The following is a 19,709-nucleotide window of genomic DNA, read 5'->3' on the forward strand; positions in this document are numbered from 1 at the left end:
ATACATAAATGTGATTCATATATTACATCATGAATGATATTTCCTCTAGTGAATTAATTATGAGCGTGTGCTCAGTCAAAGTCATTGATCCCAGCATCAGGCAGCAGATCTGCTCTCTCTACAGGGTCACCACTTTCCCAGATTCACAGAGAGCTCTGTGAATCTCTCTCCATCACCCCCCAGTCCTCCACCTGTTCCCCTGAGATCTAACCATTGTCCCCCAAGATATAACAGCATGAAGTGTGCTGCACCCCCTATTGTCTCCTCAAGCTCTCTGATTGGCTGAGACTGTGGGAACCTCCAGCCAGACCAAGACCCACACATTCATATGGAGATGTGGGACTATAAATAGGAGGGATGAAGCCAGCAGAGATCAGATTCTCTCTACAGAGACCTCTACAGCACAGAGATCCAGACATGGCACCTACAATCACTGCAGCAATGACCGATTCTCAGGAGCATCTGACTCTGACCCACAAGGTAAACTGAAGATTCAAGATGATTTAAATATCGTTAATGAGACATTGTCTTTGTTCATACTAACACTATACTCTAGAATAAGTTTATTAATGACCTTTGTTCTTCTTTCTGCAGCTCAGAAAGCCTCTGGTGGAGAAGTTACGCAGAGAGCGAATCAACAGCAGCATTGAGCAGCTCAAGTCTGTCCTGGGTCCAGAGTTCCTCAAACAGCAGCCAGACGCCAAGCTGGAGAAAGCAGACATCCTGGAGATGACAGTTTGTGTCTTGAGACGACTGCAGCAGCAGCAGCATCAACAGCAAAGAAGACTGCTGAAGCACTTCAACAAGCTGCAGTCTTCCTCTGATAACAACCTGAGAGAGGCTGACTTCTCTCTTCTGAGCTCCACAGTCCAGACCAGCATCACCAAAGAGAAGAGTCCAGTCGACAGCGCCCTCTGGAGGCCGTGGTAGACACCTACAGACTGGAGTTACTACCAGACTAACTGAGATGACCACATTGGTCAAAGATTACTGGATATGAATTCTTCTGAATTCGGACATTTGATGAACTTGTTCTTCTGTTTGTACAGAAGGTTGTATTTTGTGTGTTTTCTTTGTTCAAGATGACATTTCCTGAGGAAATGACAGCAACAACATCTTTCAAGTTCAGAAAGAGAACATCTTGTCATGCATGTTGCATGAACCAAATCTGATTGCATCAGCAATTATTATTATATCTCACTGTACTTCATGTATTGGTAGTATATAATATTATGGTAACATTTGTTATCTTCTGATTGTTATTGATCATAGTGATCAACAATTTAAATGTCCTCTTTATGAACATATTGTCATAATGGACTTTAATCTCTCTGATTAATCAAAACTGATCTGTTGTTAGATCCAAATGTTTCTCCTTTTCATCTTAAAGTTTTGCTTAATGTCACAATTTTCCTGTGATACTTTTATTTCTCACTGCACGTCATGTGTTGGTACAATATAGTGCACAGAGATATTTATTACCTTTTGATAGGTATTGATGATTTTGAATTGATCGAAATCTTAACTGTCCTTTTTAAGGACATTTTGTCATAATGGACTTTCTCTCACTTTATGTGATTATTGAAAAATGATCTGTTTTAGGATCAATATGTTTATCCTTTTACTGTAAAGGTTTCTTTAATGTCATATTGTCACAGTTTTCTAGTGACAATGTGACATTTTAGAATCAACTGAATTCAGTGGTTATTAAGAACAATGTGACCTGTTGTAAGGTCAGTTTTTACTATTGTTTTGTTTGTTCACAAAGTCCAAATGTTTAAATCCATTTGGAAAAATAATTGTTAAAATACAGTGAGTACTGTGTCCTCAAATATTGTAAACTGTTTGTCTTTTGTAAAGACAGTTGTTCCTTTACTCTCTCTGAGTACAGTGTATCTTGTAGAAATCTACAAGTTGTTGTTGTGATGTATCATCACCTCTAGTTGGAGCTTTCATACTTTATGTGGCTCATTGTGCCTTGTTGAATAAACAAACACTGCCAGCTGAAAATTGTTCTCTTGAGATATTTTTCCTTACACCTATCCTCCCTATAATGATGAAAAGTATATTTTTTTCTCAAATAATTGATGGAGTTCTCTGTCGTCATCCCAGATTTTAATGACAACTATCAACATTAAATTTAGCCCCTGCAGTCTATCCTCAACATACCATCCATCCATTAGCTATACCCGCTTATCCTTTAGAGGGTCGCGGGGGGCTGGAGCCGAACCCAGCTGACAGTACGAGAGACAGGTACACCCTGGACAGGTCGCCAGTCAGTCACAGGGCTGACACATAGAGACAGACAACCATTCACACCTACGGGTAATTTAGAGTCACCAGTTAACTTAACCTGCATGTCTTTGGACTGTAGGAGGAAGCTGGAACACCCGTAGAAAACAAGCAAACTCTACAGAGAAAAGGCCCAGCAGGTTCAAACCCAGAATCCTCTAGCTGTGAGGAGACAGTAGTAACTACTGCACCACTGTGCCGCCTCTCAAAATACCAGTTTACTGGAAATATAAGTGTAGTAAGTTTTGATGTGGTTTCAGTCATATTTTTCATGAAATTACGTCACTTATCTGCATTAAGTTGAGTCATCAAGTCAAATGAGAAAATGTACATTTCAACATATTTTTTAAGGAAAAACTATTTTGGTAAAACTGTCAGGTGTTTTATTGTAAAAAGTTAAAATATTTTCCCCCTTTAAAGAGGTCAGATATTGTATCTAAAGTGCTGCATAATAAGACACACTTCTATTGTTCCTCCAGAGAAAGCAGTGAAAGGACAGAGTGTGGGAAACCAGAGGAAACTCACTCACAGAGTCCTGTGGGACAATAGATCCTGACCTTTGACCTGAAGGGATAGAGATTAAAAGACACTCTGGCTCTTAAAATTGGAACCTGTTTTGAATTACGCCTTTTGGTTGTTACTGTTCCTCTGATATTAATCAGCACTACCACTTTTTTACAATATTTTCAGGTAATCTAGTGAGGGACAATACTTTCCTACATTGTTCGAAAAACTTTCTGTCGGTCACACTATGTAAATTAATCCAAGGATTTGGTTAATTTCACTTAACACTATGTTTCTAAGAAGTTCAACTTCATGATACTCGAGCTTTGAACAGCAGACAGTTAACAGAAAACTTAACGTACTGCACACAGCTCATATTCTACTAGGCGGTTTGTTTAAGACAGAGACTCTATCAGCACAAGGCCTGAGGACAGCCCGCACACTATCTGGACCAACCAAATTATAGTTAAAAAAAAAGAAAATTACATCAACTAATGGACATCTACCACAAAAACTAAACACAAACGTCAATGCTATTTGGCTCCAAACAGACAGTACACAGTGGCAGACTATCTGACCACCGTGACTGACCAGAAACAGTGAAAGATATTGACTATGTACAGACTCAGTGATCACAGCCTGGCCATAGAGACTGGCCGACACAGGCAGACCTGGCTGCCTAGAGAACACAGGCTGTGTCAGCTCTGTCCACAGAGACAGGTGGAGACAGAGCAACATTTCCTGCTACAATGTAGAACATATGAAGAAATTAGGAAAAAATTCTCTACAAAAATTAAATGTAAACTCCAAGATTTTGATTCCCTCTCTGACCAAAATAATATACAACATCTACTTGGAGAAAATAGTGTAATCGCCATAGAAGCTGCCGGATAAGTCAGTGCATGTCACAGCCTAAGAGACAACCACAACAACAACACATAATAGATGTAACTCACACTCTGTCTTTTATTTACTCCTCTACTTCATGTTTCTTTTTTTTTTTTTTTACATTTATCCTTTGATATTGCAATATATTATTAATTGTTTTTTTATTTGTTTGTCTGTTTTATTGACACAACAAACATGAATTACTTCTTTATTGTTTTCTTCCATTGACATGCATGTTTTTTTCAAATAGCTATATATTGTAATTTGCTGAATTGTATACATGTATATATATGTTTTTGTTTTTATATTGTTCTTTTTTTATTTGTATTTATTATTGAATTGACGCTTTGGCAATATTGTTCACCTGACAGTCATGCCAATAAAGCAAATTGAATTGAATTGAAATTGACATTTCAAGACCAGTAGGCCACAAAATGACACTGAGAGCAAACCAGAACTAACGTTACAATTAGCTCACTGAATAATGTAATGCTTGACAACTAAGTTAAGCACGAACATACTTCAGAAAAACAAAACACTCCTTGCCCACATTCACACAGCACAATAATGTCTTATTAGCTGAATTCATTATTCAAAACCACGGACAGCAGCGATATTTCTTTCAGAGCACTACAACAGCTATGAGCAATGTAAAAAATAAATAAACTAATGTTACAGCCAGGGTCTGAAATTAATCTTTTTCCTCACCTGCCACTGTGGCAGGACACTGAACATTTCTACCAGCCACTACATTTTTTTGTCTGCCACTTCTGAAATCTAAGTAGAAGGCTTTAAAACACTGAGTATGTGGCGCCAGACTGTATAATTATAGAATATATCATGTAACCTTAATTCATGACTATATTTGGTATACTATAACACTTAATTTTACAGGTCCACAAATTTCATGGTAATTAGGTGATAATTACCAAGTTACCTATTTGAAATTTCTTTGGAATTACTGCCATTACTATTATTGCCCCAATTACCCCAATATTAACCTCAAAATGTATCGAAATGTACTTTATTATAAACATAATTTAATAATTATATGCTAAAATAGCATCTAATGGTTAAAATAGGGCCCTTAGGCTTGAGAAGCGCTGCTCTTCATCGGACATGGAAAACCAAAACTAATAGAAGACACTATTAATCTCACCATTGTGTGACTTATTGTCTAAACAAATGTAACCTGGTAGCTAATGTAATGATTCAGGGAGTTTTTTAAAGAAATTTCAAAGAAGTTATTTGCTAATTATTATCTATTTACCAGCAGACATGGAAATATAGCAAAACAATTAACTTTGTATTATTTTCCTGGAAATGTATTAAATAAATTACCAGTTATTGAGAAATAGTGGAGCTGTAAAATTAAGTGTTACCATATATTTAATTTAGGCTTTAGAATTGCTTTTTGAAAATAATATTTCTTAATAGAAGGAAAACCTGTCTGCCATGGTGGCAGGTGACATGACATTTTCACCTGCCACAGCCAACATGTACACTGTATTTGGCAGGTGGCAGGTGCTAGTTTCATTCCCTGAGCACCAACATACTTCAGAAAACAAAACACTCCTTGCCCGCATTCATACAGCACATAAATGTCTTATTAGCTGAATTCATTATTCAAAACCACCTTTTTTCAGAGCTCCAAAACAGCTGTGAGCAATGTAAAAAATAAATAATCTAATGTTAAAGAGTATGAGGTCAATAAAGCTAGAGGCAAAAACAAATTAAAAAGCTTTTGCAAACAGTTACTCACCACTGAAACATGAAGTTGATCTGTCTTTTCTGTGTGAACGGACAGGGTGAAGTTAGATAGACTTGTTTTCTTGGTATAATACATCCATGTAGACTAGAGGAGGCCCGGCAGAGAGGAGCCAGTCAGGGATGGAGGTTCCCTCTTACGGCTAGTTACCATGGTGACAGCTGCCATGGTGACCAATGCTAGTTAGCTGTTAGCCGTTAGCTAACCGTGGAGCTGTTATCTTTGCTGCTGCTGTGACTGAATTTCTTCACTTTGACTCGTCCACTAATATTTACTAAACTATACTACCTTACTAACTGAACTATATTATCCATACTTTATGTCACAAGACGTTTTAAAGACCATAATCTAACTTGACTCTAGTTAGCATCTTCATTTTGGCGCGTAAGGGCGTATCCAGGATGCACTTCCTGTCACATTAATTATGTCCCGAGGGGACAACATCCCTTAATGAAACGTTCCGCCCCGACCCAGGACACAAACATGAGATTTTTTGCATTTTACAATGTTGATAAATTATGTATGTCTCTAAAATGTGAAGTAATTCATTTTACATATTGCTTAAAGGGACTGTGTGTAAGAATCAGAAAATGCTTGTTAACAGCAACACCTGTGGCCGTTAAGTCAACGAAAGTCAGCGTCGGGCTCGCGCTTCTGCTCGCTCTAAATAGACATGAACGAGGATCGCTCAAAACAGTGAGGCGACACATGTCAGCTAAAACCACAATATCACTCTATATTTCACCTGCAGTAATGTTAGCTGACCAGACGAAGGTCTCTCCATGAATCACTGCTGATTCCGCGGTCGGAGGGAGACAACGGCACCCGGTCGGAGACAATCATTTTTCTCTCTGCGGAGCCCCGTCACTTTACAAGACACGGGAAACCTCTGTTGGTCTGGAGGAGCTGCAGCATTTATTTCTGCACAAACGTCCACTACAAAATCTTCTGCAGTGTGTAATGTGTGCGCATGCACGTGAGGTGGAGCGAGCTGAGTGAAGGCAAGCACGCAGAGGAGCAGAGGAGCAGAGTACAGCAGAGACTCCGGCCCTGGAGACCAAAGCTACGGTCTCCCCCGCGTGCTCCGACCGCGGCCAACACTGTTTTGCAAGACGGGCTTCTCTAGATATAACTTTGCGGTTTTGGTGCTTCCGTGTAGTTTGTTTTGGAGTCTGAGTCTGAACAGCTTGGCCACACATGGGACACCGACCCGGATGATTTATACGTGTAAGAAGTTACAAACAGTCCCTTTAAATATACACTTTTCACTATGTTGGGTAATTATTTTTGAGGGGCCCCCACCCTCTACCCTTGGCGTCACACACTACTTGTGCACAGGACCCTAAACGGTCCATTTGTAGAGAGACAAATGACTGTTTTCTGCTAATAGACGGAGTGTGGGAAAGCTCTGGAGGGCAGAGTTCAGTGTGAATAACATCCATCCCACCAGCAGCCGAGTAATTCTCCAAAGGGATTTGGCACACTTCAGGAGACAGCTGCCCCCCGAAAACTCCCACCTCCATGTGAAGAGCTGAAGTTCTGATCCAGTTGATGGTCAGTAATGAGGCATGATTATTACTGGAGGTTCAAAATGTATGACAATGATTGGAAACTGAAAATTGGAGATGATAAATAATCTTGCTGATTTTATTAACAACATTTCAAATTTTACAAAGACTCAGAAACAGCCAATGGTGTCCTTTCCCTCCAGATGGCTGATGATGTCAGACTCTGTTTCCATAACAACACACAGCCAGCATCTGTCAGAGAAGTCTCTTTGTGGTTCATTGACCAGACCATACAGGGAATCAGTGTGGGAAACTGAGCTCAACTTGTTACTCACACTGACTACAAGGCACGTGTCAAAAGACTCTGCTGCATCTGGACAGCTGCATCATTATTGTGTTGAGTTTAGTTCAAGTGCCATGAATGGGCAGCACACTGGTTTATAACATCTTATAATACTGTTTATAACAGTGGTGGTATATACAGTGGTGCATTTTTGATGAAGCAAAATTAAAGTAAAAAAGTAAAAAAGTAAAAGAATAAAATCAAATGTCCAACTAAATTGTCAATTAAAAATAGAGGGATTTCACCTGCTACATTAATAGGTTTTGGCTCAAATAAAGTGCTATGAAATTAAAAGAATCAACTCAGTTTTTCTATTTATTTCATGTAATTCATATATTACACCATAAATGTTGTACCCTAACATCTGTGATGGGATGATGAGCGTGTGCTCAGTCAAAGTCATTGATCCCAGCATCAGGCAGCAGATCTGCTCTCTCTACAGGGTCACCACTTTCCCAGATTCACACAGAGCTCTGTGAGTCTCTCTCCATCACCCCCCCTCCTCCACCGGTTCCCCTGAGATCTAACCATTGTCCCCCAGGATATAACAGCATGAAGTGTGCTGTGTCCCCTATTGTCTCATCAAGCTCTCTGATTGGCTTAGACTGTGAGAAACTCCAGCCAGACCAAGACCCACACATTCATATGGAGATGTGGGACTATAAATAGGAGGGATGAAGCCAGCAGAGATCAGATTCTCTCTACAGAGACCTCTACAGCACAGAGATCCAGACATGGCACCTACAATCACTGCAGCAATGACCGATTCTCAGAAGCACCTGACTCTGACCCACAAGGTAAACTGAAGATTCAAGATGATTTAAATATCGTTAATGAGACATTGTCTTTGTTCATATTAATACTGTACTCCAGAATAAGTTTATCAATGACCTTTGTTCTTCTTTCTGCAGCTCAGAAAGCCTCTGGTGGAGAAGTTACGCAGAGAGCGAATCAACAGCAGCATTGAGCAGCTCAAGTCTGTCCTGGGTCCAGAGTTCCTCAAACAGCAGCCAGACGCCAAGCTGGAGAAAGCAGACATCCTGGAGATGACAGTTTGTGTCCTGAGACGACTGCAGCAGCAGAAGCATCAACCTGCGCACTCAACAGCTGTCAATCAAGGCTACTCCAGGTGTGTCCAAGAGGTGACACACTTCCTGTCCAAGGAGGAGGTGAAGACACAGTCCCAGAGAAGACTGCTGAAGCACTTCAACCTGAGAGAGGCTGACTTCTCTCTTCTGAGCTCCACAGTCCAGACCAGCATCACCAAAGAGAAGAGTCCAGTCAACAGCGCCCTCTGGAGGCCGTGGTAGACACCTACAGACTGGAGTTACTACCAGACTAACTGAGATGACCACATTGGTCAAAGATTAATGGAAATGAATTCTTCTGAATTCTGATATTTGATGAACTTGTTCTTCTGTTTGTACAGAAGGTTTTATTTTGTGTGTTTTCTTTGTTCAAGATGACATTTCCTGAGGAAATGACAGCAACAATATCTTTCAAGTTCAGAAAGAGAACATCTTGTCATGCATGTTGCATGAACCAAATCTGATTGCATCAGCAATTATTATTATATATCACTGTACTTCATGTATTGGTAGTATATCATACTATGGTAACATTTGTTATCTTTTTAATCACTTTGATCATAAACTTTAACTGTTCGTTTTATGGACATTGTGTCATTAATTGACATTCATCTCTCTGATTACTCAAATCTGTTGAAAGATCCAATGTTTATCCTTTTTTTCTTAAAGGTTTGCTTGATATCACACCGCCACCACTTTCCAGTGGCTGTTATGTTTTCTTTAATGAACATTCATGTATTTAGCTTTTATTAACCTGCTTTTATCTCACTGTGATAATAATATTCTCAATTGAGGTCAGTTTCCACAGTTTTGCTTTTATTTATCAAAAGCAAATTCTAATAAAAAATAATATTATTGAGCAGTTTATGTCTTCTCAAATGTGTTTGTCTTTCATAAAGACAGTTGTTCCTTTACTCTCTCTGAGTACAGTGTATCTTGTAGAAATCTACAAGTTGTTGTTGTGATGTATCATCACCTCTAGTTGGAGCTTTCATACTTTATGTGGCTCATTGTGCCTTGTTGAATAAACAAAACTGCCAGTTGAAAATGTTGTGTTTTTATGTTGTTTTTTCTTGCAGCCTTTTTAAAGAATTTTCATCATTCTCAGCTCTGCTCCCATTTGATTATTTTAAAATAAGTTAGTAAAAGTTACACATCAAACATGTTCTCACTGGAGGACGATAAGTTTATTTATTTATTTATTTTATTTATGTTTCACAAAACAGCACAAAAAATTGACAGATTTTTTTTTCCCCCAAGTGTATTCATAGCAGCAGAAAAAAGGTACCATGGCGTTCACCTTTCTGTACTTTTAAAAGTCAGCATTTGAAGCAAAACTCAAGTATTTGGGACTGATATTTTATCCACCACAAATCCATTGCTACAGTGATATAAATCTCAGCTGTATCCACTGATCCACACTCATCAGAACCGACTGTGACACATGCTGCTGATTGTGTTATTTAAAGTGGCTACAGAATTTTGTGTTTTATCAACTACTGTTGCCAGGGGACAAAAGTGTGGTTAGTTTCCTCACCTGCACACAGAACAGAAGCATTTCAAAATATAAATATATATATATAGTTTTACTGGTGTTACGTAATATTAGTCCAGGTGTTTACTTGAAAAGCATCTTCTATAATCAAATTTACTTTAAGTATTGATTCACAGTAAGAAGAAACCTACAATGAAGAGGTCATATATAAAACCTTACACTGACCTTTATGTAAATCCTGGAATATGCTGCTGATTGTACTGGAGCAGTGCGTGTGTGCTCCTTTTTTTGAACTACTTCTTTGTCATAAAACTCATACCCTGAGGAACTGTGCAAACATTAAAACATGTAACTTGGCTGCTCGTAGTCATTAGACAACTTTCTTAACCATGATAAAATTGGACAAAATAAATTTTAGGAACAGGCGAATCTGGACAAATAAAGCCAAACTAACCTGCATGGTTACATACCACTAGAAGTAAACAAGAAAATGTTTCCTTGACATTGAACGTTTGAAAGAATAACACAATCTCCCTCGATCAAATAAAACGTTTTATTCATAAGCAAAAAAACATACCCGTACTCTTGTCAATAGACTCAGTAGTTTTTCTGATGCAGCCTTACTTGTTAAATCAATCAATAAATAAAGAACATGATGAATAAATATGTCATTAAATGTAGCAAAACTAATATTAAAAATAAATGTATTCATTAATTAATTGATGGACACCCACTGCACACTTGTACCGGGATGAAGACTGGAGTGCAGCTAGCTGGCTAGCATATAGTCTATCTATGCACTCTGACACCATGACACACGTTGAGTGACAGCCCGCTCATTTGCATAATGAGGCAGAAATGCATAAAGAAATGCAAAAAGAAAATATATAATATCATCATTATTTATTGATGTCAAAATGCAGATGTGGATGCTTGCGTGAGCTAGTCATCCTGTGATCCACAGCGGATGCAGCAGGTGAAGGGCTTCCTTAGAATCCTGGCCACGGCACCGAACATCCCGATGCCGGCTGAGCATTTCTGTTTCTTCTCCAGGAGGGCGACTTCACAGACTGGAGCTACTTTACTTTTTCTTCTGAAAAACGTCCTCACTTTTTTAACAAAGCTGGGGGATTTTCGTACAGTCTCCTCCAGCTTTGCAGATCCAAACTCCTGAGTTTGAGTAAAGAGTAGAGAAGAGTCTTTGCTTTCCATTGAGCTGAACTCCTCAACCATGGTCTTGATGTCTGGTTCCTCTGTGCAGAACTCAACCATGGACTCAATGTCGAAATTCAGTGAACTGAAGTCCTCAAGGACAAGATCGTTTTCAGGTTTCTCTATGCAGAACTCAACCATGGACTCAACGTCGAAATCCTGTGAACTGAACTCCTCAACCATGAGATCGTTGTCAGGTTCCTTTGTGTTGAACTCCTCAACCTTGGGCTCGTTGGTTGGTTCTTCTGTGCCAAACTCCTCAACCATGAGCTCGTTGTCAGGTTCCTCTGTGTTGAACTCCTCAACCTGGGGCTCGTCGGTTGGTTCTTCTGTGCCAAACTCCTCAACTATGAGCTTGTTGTCAGGTTCCTCTGTGCTGAACTCAACCATGGACTCGCCGTCGAAATCCTGTGTACTGAACTCCTCAAATATGAGCTCGTATTCAGGTTCCTCTGTGTTGAACTCCTCAACCTTGGGCTTGTTGGCTGGTTGTTCTGTGCCAAACTCCTCAAACATGGTCTCGTCGTCTGGTTCCGGTGAGCTGAACGGTTCCGTGGACCTGCCGTCTAAATCCTGTGTACTGAACTCCTCAACTATGAGCTCGTATTCAGGTTCCTCTGTGTTGAACTCCTCAACCTTGGGCTCGTTGGCCTCCTTCTTTAAGAGGCATCTGGTCAGTATTTTGACAACTTGGAAAACCATATCTAAAGTTAAATCCACTGATCCTTGGAAAGGGGCTGTCTGCCTGGTTAAAGCCAGTGTGTTTAATTAATTGATGGACACCCACTGCACACTTGTACCGGTACCGGGATGAAGACTGGAGTGCAGCTAGCTGGCTAGCATATAGTCCATCTATGCACTCTGACACCATGACACACGTTGAGTGACAGCCCGCTCATTTGCATAATGAGGCAGAAATGCATAAAGAAATGTAAATAGAAAATATATAATATCATCATTATTTATTGATGTCAAAATGCAGATGTGGATGCTTGCGTGAGCTAGTCATCCTGTGATCCACAGCGGATGCAGCAGGTGAAGGGCTTCCTTAGAATCGTGGCCACGGCACCGAACATCCCGATGCCGGCTGAGCATTTCTGTTTCTTCTCCAGGAGGGCGACTTCACAGGCTGGAGCTACTTTACTTTTTCTTCTGAAAAACGTCCTCACTTTTTTAACAAAGCTGGGGGATTTTCGTACAGTCTCCTCCAGCTTTGCAGATCCAAACTCCTGAGTTTGAGTAAAGAGTAGAGAAGAGTCTTTGCTTTCCATTGAGCTGAACTCCTCAACCATGGTCTTGATGTCTGGTTCCTCTGTGCAGAACTCAACCATGGACTCAATGTCGAAATTCAGTGAACTGAAGTCCTCAAGGACAAGATCGTTTTCAGGTTTCTCTATGCAGAACTCAACCATGGACTCAACGTCGAAATCCTGTGAACTGAACTCCTCAACCATGAGATCGTTGTCAGGTTCCTTTGTGTTGAACTCCTCAACCTTGGGCTCGTTGGTTGGTTCTTCTGTGCCAAACTCCTCAACCATGAGCTCGTTGTCAGGTTCCTCTGTGTTGAACTCCTCAACCTGGGGCTCGTCGGTTGGTTCTTCTGTGCCAAACTCCTCAACTATGAGCTTGTTGTCAGGTTCCTCTGTGCTGAACTCAACCATGGACTCGCCGTCGAAATCCTGTGTACTGAACTCCTCAAATATGAGCTCGTATTCAGGTTCCTCTGTGTTGAACTCCTCAACCTTGGGCTTGTTGGCTGGTTGTTCTGTGCCAAACTCCTCAAACATGGTCTCGTCGTCTGGTTCCGGTGAGCTGAACGGTTCCGTGGACCTGCCGTCTAAATCCTGTGTACTGAACTCCTCAACTATGAGCTCGTATTCAGGTTCCTCTGTGTTGAACTCCTCAACCTTGGGCTCGTTGGCCTCCTTCTTTAAGAGGCATCTGGTCAGTATTTTGACAACTTGGAAAACCATATCTAAAGTTAAATCCACTGATCCTTGGAAAGGGGCTGTCTGCCTGGTTAAAGCCAGTGTGTTTAATTAATTGATGGACACCCACTGCACACTTGTACCGGTACCGGGATGAAGACTGGAGTGCAGCTAGCTGGCTAGCATATAGTCCATCTATGCACTCTGACACCATGACACACGTTGAGTGACAGCCCGCTCATTTGCATAATGAGGCAGAAATGCATAAAGAAATGTAAATAGAAAATATATAATATCATCATTATTTATTGATGTCAAAATGCAGATGTGGATGCTTGCGTGAGCTAGTCATCCTGTGATCCACAGCGGATGCAGCAGGTGAAGGGCTTCCTTAGAATCGTGGCCACGGCACCGAACATCCCGATGCCGGCTGAGCATTTCTGTTTCTTCTCCAGGAGGGCGACTTCACAGGCTGGAGCTACTTTACTTTTTCTTCTGAAAAACGTCCTCACTTTTTTAACAAAGCTGGGGGATTTTCGTACAGTCTCCTCCAGCTTTGCGGATCCAAACTCCTGAGTTTGAGTAAAGAGTAGAGAAGAGTCTTTGCTTTCCATTGAGCTGAACTCCTCAACCATGGTCTTGATGTCTGGTTCCTCTGTGCAGAACTCAACCATGGACTCAATGTCGAAATTCAGTGAACTGAAGTCCTCAAGGACAAGATCGTTTTCAGGTTTCTCTATGCAGAACTCAACCATGGACTCAACGTCGAAATCCTGTGAACTGAACTCCTCAACCATGAGATCGTTGTCAGGTTCCTTTGTGTTGAACTCCTCAACCTTGGGCTCGTTGGTTGGTTCTTCTGTGCCAAACTCCTCAACCATGAGCTCGTTGTCAGGTTCCTCTGTGTTGAACTCCTCAACCTGGGGCTCGTCGGTTGGTTCTTCTGTGCCAAACTCCTCAACTATGAGCTTGTTGTCAGGTTCCTCTGTGCTGAACTCAACCATGGACTCGCCGTCGAAATCCTGTGTACTGAACTCCTCAAATATGAGCTCGTATTCAGGTTCCTCTGTGTTGAACTCCTCAACCTTGGGCTTGTTGGCTGGTTGTTCTGTGCCAAACTCCTCAAACATGGTCTCGTCGTCTGGTTCCGGTGAGCTGAACGGTTCCGTGGACCTGCCGTCTAAATCCTGTGTACTGAACTCCTCAACTATGAGCTCGTATTCAGGTTCCTCTGTGTTGAACTCCTCAACCTTGGGCTCGTTGGCCTCCTTCTTTAAGAGGCATCTGGTCAGTATTTTGACAACTTGGAAAACCATATCTAAAGTTAAATCCACTGATCCTTGGAAAGGGGCTGTCTGCCTGGTTAAAGCCAGTGTGTTTAATTAATTGATGGACACCCACTGCACACTTGTACCGGTACCGGGATGAAGACTGGAGTGCAGCTAGCTGGCTAGCATATAGTCCATCTATGCACTCTGACACCATGACATACGTTGAGTGACAGCCCGCTCATTTGCATAATGAGGCAGAAATGCATAAAGAAATGTAAATAGAAAATATATAATATCATCATTATTTATTGATGTCAAAATGCAGATGTGGATGCTTGCGTGAGCTAGTCATCCTGTGATCCACAGCGGATGCAGCAGGTGAAGGGCTTCCTTAGAATCGTGGCCACGGCACCGAACATCCCGATGCCGGCTGAGCATTTCTGTTTCTTCTCCAGGAGGGCGACTTCACAGGCTGGAGCTACTTTACTTTTTCTTCTGAAAAACGTCCTCACTTTTTTAACAAAGCTGGGGGATTTTCGTACAGTCTCCTCCAGCTTTGCAGATCCAAACTCCTGAGTTTGAGTAAAGAGTAGAGAAGAGTCTTTGCTTTCCATTGAGCTGAACTCCTCAACCATGGTCTTGATGTCTGGTTCCTCTGTGCAGAACTCAACCATGGACTCAATGTCGAAATCCAGTGAACTGAAGTCCTCAAGGACAAGATCGTTTTCAGTTTTCACTGTGCAGAACTCAACCATGGACTCAACGTCGAAATCCAGTGAACTGAAGTCCTCAACCATGAGATCGTTGTCAGGTTTCTCTGTGTTGAACACCTCAACCCTGGGCTCGTTGGTTGGTTCTTCTGTGCCAAACTCCTCAACCATGAGCTCGTTGTCAGGTTCCTCTATGCTGAAATCAATTATGGACTCGACGTCGAAAACCTGTGAACTGAACCCCTCAACCATGAGATCGTTGTCAGGTTTCTTTGTGTTGAACTCCTCAACCTTGGGCTCGTTGGTTGGTTCTTCTGTGCCAAACTCCTCAACCATGAGCTTGTTGTCAGGTTCCTCTGTGCTGAACTCAACCATGGACTCGCCGTCGAAATCCTGTTTACAGAACCAGTCAAACATGAGCTCTTTGTCAGCTTCCTCCGTATTGAACTCCTCAACCTTGGGCTCGTTGGCTGGTTGTTCTGTGCCAAACTCCTCAAACATGGTCTTGTCATCTGGTTCCGGTGAGATGAACGGTTCCGTGGACCTGCCGTCTAAATACTGTGTACTGAACGCGTTGTCTAGTTTCTCAAGGAGGAACTGAAGTTGGTCCTTCTTTAAGAGGCATCTGGTCAGTATTTTGACAACTTGGAAAACCATATCTAAAGTTAAATCCACTGATCCTTGGAAAGGGGCTGTCTGCCTGGTTAAAGCCAGTGTGCAGTTGACCCTCTCGGCCACATCTTCTGCAACCAGCTGCAGCAGTTCTTCAGAGTATTTTGAACTCTCCTCTACAACTCCTACCACTTCTCCAAGACACTGGTGAAGTGAATTTCCCAGGCTGGCTTCAATATCCTCCTCTGTCACTGTGTGATAGTTACGAGATCCAATCTCGTTCCTTAAAAAGAGAAACAGTCATACTTTAGCTAACTGATCTGCTCTGGGCAGTAACATTTAAACAGTTCCACTGCTATCACCCTCTGAACTTTTTTCAGAACTTAAGGGGACCAAACTTAACCCTGATAACTGATGACAGTATTCAACAACACTAGAATCTGGTTATGGATTCTTTTTGTATTTTCTGTTGACTCTCAAGGTTACAACTTTCGAGTCCACATACAGTAATGATGTTTGAGAAGAAGATGTAAGTGAATAACAGTTCTGTGGAAGCATTTGACTTACATTGTGACAGATTTGTTGGCACTGCAATCCCCAGCCGGGGTGCGAATGTGAGGTGCCACAGCATCCACGATTTGGGCATGGACTGTCTCCAGAAGAGCTTCACATAGGTCGAACAGCCGTTCGAATGTGTCAGCCTCAATTATGCCGTTTTTCATCGACTCCCACTGACTGGAAGAAAAGATTAGGAATGGTTAGGAAAAACTAACATTTAACCAGTGTTTAACCAGTTGATTAATGACGTTTAACTTTAACTCACGTATTTTTCATATTCCAGAAATGAAACACGAACACTCTGATCAAACTCTCTGATGTGAACAGAGGCAGATCCAAATCACTGCACCGCAGGACTCCCTGTTCATCAAATGAAATCTGACAGAAAGAAAAACAATCGGATTTTAGAACCAGGCATCTTTTACAAATTAACAAAACACTTCTCATTGGGATGGGACTGTAAAAAGCGCTATTAACAGTTTTGGTTGGTTATTGGTGCTGTGCACAATTCCCGAAACATATTTCAATTCAATCTGCAAACTGCAGGTTTGAAACAACTGTTGTCTGTTGTGCTTATACACTGTAGCTGGCGCGAGGCACAAATCTTGTCGGTTAACGGTTAATAATCGGTTAACGAGGGTCGGTTATCGGTTAAGAAAATGTTTCAAAATGAGCATCCCTACACTAATTACTGTAGAAGACCTATTGAAAAAGTGTTTATGTTCTTTATGTAAGCCATACTTTTGTTAAGGCAAACATTTGATAACTTAATTTTGCCAAATAAATGAAAAGCATGTTGAAATCAGATCATGACCTCCTTGCTGTAACATAAATGTACCGAACCATACCGAAAACCGTGATCCCAAAACCGTAATATGAACTGAATTCAGAATTTTGTGAACCGCTGCATGCAAGGCACAAATCTTGTCAGTAAACGATTAATAATCGGTTAACGAGGGTCGGTTATTGATTGAGAAAATGTTTCAAAACTAGCATCCCCAAGATAGACCATATCTGTGCATTTCAAGAGCTTATATAGTCCAAATACAACTGTTGAACAATGTTGCCTTTAAGAAATAAATGTCATTGGGAATTTGAATGTCTTACCAAGGTAGAGCAATCCATGTTGAGCGCTGATCTACAAGTGAAAATGCAGGTATATAATAGCTATGGTAGCTTTCCTGTAGTTTTCACTGTGAAGGTCTGCATAGATCTGTTTAAAATCACCTCTACTGGTAATATTGTGAGTGAGGAGAACACGGCACTGTTCTGGAATGTAGATACGTAATAAAAAAACAGAATTCCGTATTAAAGGAACAGAATTCCGCGCGCTCACCGATCGAACACAGAAGACGCGACATTACGTCATGACGAATGGGATGACGTACCTCTGTCGTAAGAACACCTCTGCTAAGCAACGCCGATATTAACGTTACTGTAGTAACATCTAGAAGCCACAGAGGCTAACAACTTAGCAAGCTAGCAAGTATAGCTTGCTAGCTTGCTAAGCAAGCTAGCAAGCTTGCTTAGCAGTATTTCCATAATGCAGGAAATACAAAGACATAATGACAGTCCTCAGACATATCATACAATTACGAAGAGATATACGAGTAAATTACAATATATTCACTTATTATGCACTGAAGGCACCATTACTTGGATATTGTTTACAAGTAAACAAGTTGCCAGCTGTTCAGCACCTAATTATATACCTGATATAACCTAATCTATATACCTAATAAGTTATATTTACTGTATTGTTATTGTTGTTATTATATATATCTTGTCCTAATTGTTTGTTATCACTATAATGTAGTCATATTATTTCTTTATATTATTTGTCTCTAGGTGGAGGCTTCAGATAAGCCCAGTGGATTTGTTTTGCCTCTTCCTGCACTGTATATTATTCATTTATTTATTTTGTTATGTAGTCTTAAATTTTTGCAAAATAAATAAACAAATAAACAAAATAATTGCTTCAACTAAAGCTACAGAAAGGTAACTTTACCGTTCACGTTAATTTCCAAGCAACGGACCAGTTGGAGCGAGTGCTAATAAGTCAAAGTTGTTGTTGATAGCTCAACAGCATTGATCTGTTGGCTAAACAGGCATTGTTTTAATGTTAGCTACGCTAATTTAGCTGCAATGTGACGTTTAGTAACGTTATAACAACAATATTACCCAACACTTGACCGCTAAACAGCTGATTCCACGTCAGTCGAGTGTAAAGTAAACAACACCTGAATACTCATCCTAAATAACATTTCATACAATTTCAAGTCAAATCCAGCAAACCACATCTAACCCCAAATTAGTCGTCTTGAATCAGCAATCAGTCATCATATATTAACATCACTTGTTGTCAGCTTACCTCATGCTTTTACACGATTTTCATTTCAGTAAAGCAAACAAAAAAATAATCCATGTCTTGATCAGGTAAAGTAATCCAGTCGCAGAAAGGAGGTTTGTACTTCAGCAGTTCATGTCAAGCTTGCAATTTTGCAAAAATCTGCGTGATTTCTCCGCATCATCATCATAAAATTGATGTCAATAACGTTACCTTGCGATGATAATGAAAGATTAACATTATTAGCATTAACATTTTTAAACAAAACTAACTTTATCAACAACTCCTCATTTACAGTTCGCAATTCAGTTAGCAAAAAAACTAACTAATTCATAATATTGAAACTAGATAGGATTTTCTACATAAATATGTCTTTTTTTTTTTTTTTTTTAAACAGAGTTTATTTCTGAATTTTGTTAATACAACTCTGACAATCCACTGCACAAACATGTTTGGACTGATAGATATCCCATCCACCACCCACCCATGACAATACCCCGAGGGCACTCAAAAAAACAATAAGTGTACAAAAATAAATAAATAAATACACACAAATATACAAATAAAATAAAATGATCATAGTGAAAAAAATAGATAAATAAATAAAAGAAACATAAAGAAACATAAAGAAATATATAATATAATATATAATATATATAAAATATATGTCTTAATGTTGTATATTATCCATTCAGAATACCAAAGACAGTTTTTACATAAGTCCAGGCAAAATTGAAAAAATTAAATCATTGTCTGCAATATATAAATACACAATTATGAGATTATCTTGATTTTCTTGAAAGCATGATTTGTTCTCTTGGAGCTATAATAAACAAAATGCTACCAATATGTTTGTTTATTTGGTTCATTTTAGACAATCACAGTTGTCTTACACTCATTACTTAGAATAAAAACAGTATCGGTGTGGTAGAAAAATACTAGGGTTATAAGGACAACATAAGCCTCTTTCACCATATAGGCAAAGATTAGCAAAGAGACAAAACAAATAAATAAGTAAGTAAGTAAGTAAATCATTATGATAGTATGCATATTTATAATATTTTTATTGTTCAACACAGGCCATTTCGGTAGAGACATTTAAATTATGACAATACAATAGAAATGATTTTGTTTCACTTTTCTACGGCACTTTGGACGGATGTTTTACTGGCGTCCAGTAGTCGC

At 40.0% G+C, this 19,709-nt stretch overlaps 2 protein-coding genes across 2 annotated transcripts; one reads left to right on the forward strand and one right to left on the reverse strand.

Annotated features, from left to right (window-relative positions):
* Positions 1–7,977: 7,977 nt before the first annotated feature.
* On the forward strand, positions 7,978–8,667 carry LOC141769694 (transcription factor HES-5-like). The gene is made up of 2 exons (XM_074639022.1): positions 7,978–8,100; positions 8,215–8,667. Exons 1-2 carry the CDS (start codon positions 7,978–7,980, stop codon positions 8,611–8,613), a joined length of 522 nt encoding a protein of 173 aa, XP_074495123.1. The 3' UTR covers positions 8,614–8,667.
* A 2,161-nt stretch (positions 8,668–10,828) lies between these two features.
* LOC141776877 (uncharacterized) lies at positions 10,829–18,553 on the reverse strand. Its single transcript, XM_074650716.1, has 6 exons — positions 18,549–18,553; positions 16,187–16,354; positions 14,930–15,902; positions 13,659–13,862; positions 12,388–12,591; positions 10,829–11,320 (listed from the first exon to the last, which is right to left on the reverse strand). Exons 1-6 carry the CDS (start codon positions 18,551–18,553, stop codon positions 10,829–10,831), a joined length of 2,046 nt encoding a protein of 681 aa, XP_074506817.1.
* Positions 18,554–19,709: the final 1,156 nt, after the last annotated feature.

The sequence above is a fragment of the Sebastes fasciatus genome, chromosome 1, assembly GCF_043250625.1.
Source record: "Sebastes fasciatus isolate fSebFas1 chromosome 1, fSebFas1.pri, whole genome shotgun sequence".
Taxonomy (NCBI): Eukaryota; Metazoa; Chordata; class Actinopteri; order Perciformes; family Sebastidae; genus Sebastes; species Sebastes fasciatus.

Bases quoted from the DNA above. Each gene is read 5' to 3' on its own strand.
- LOC141769694 (XM_074639022.1), top strand. From the start codon at position 7,978: ATGAAGCCAGCAGAGATCAGATTCTCTCTACAGAGACCTCTACAGCAC. The intron at 8,101-8,214 runs GTAAACTGAAGA...TTCTTTCTGCAG, and splicing joins ACCTGACTCTGACCCACAAG to CTCAGAAAGCCTCTGGTGGA.
- LOC141776877 (XM_074650716.1), bottom strand. The intron at 15,903-16,186 runs GTAAGTCAAATG...TCTCTTTTTAAG, and splicing joins GCCAACAAATCTGTCACAAT to GAACGAGATTGGATCTCGTA. The intron at 13,863-14,929 runs GTTGAGGAGTTC...AACGAGCCCAAG, and splicing joins AACCAGACATCAAGACCATG to GTTGAGGAGTTCAACACAAA.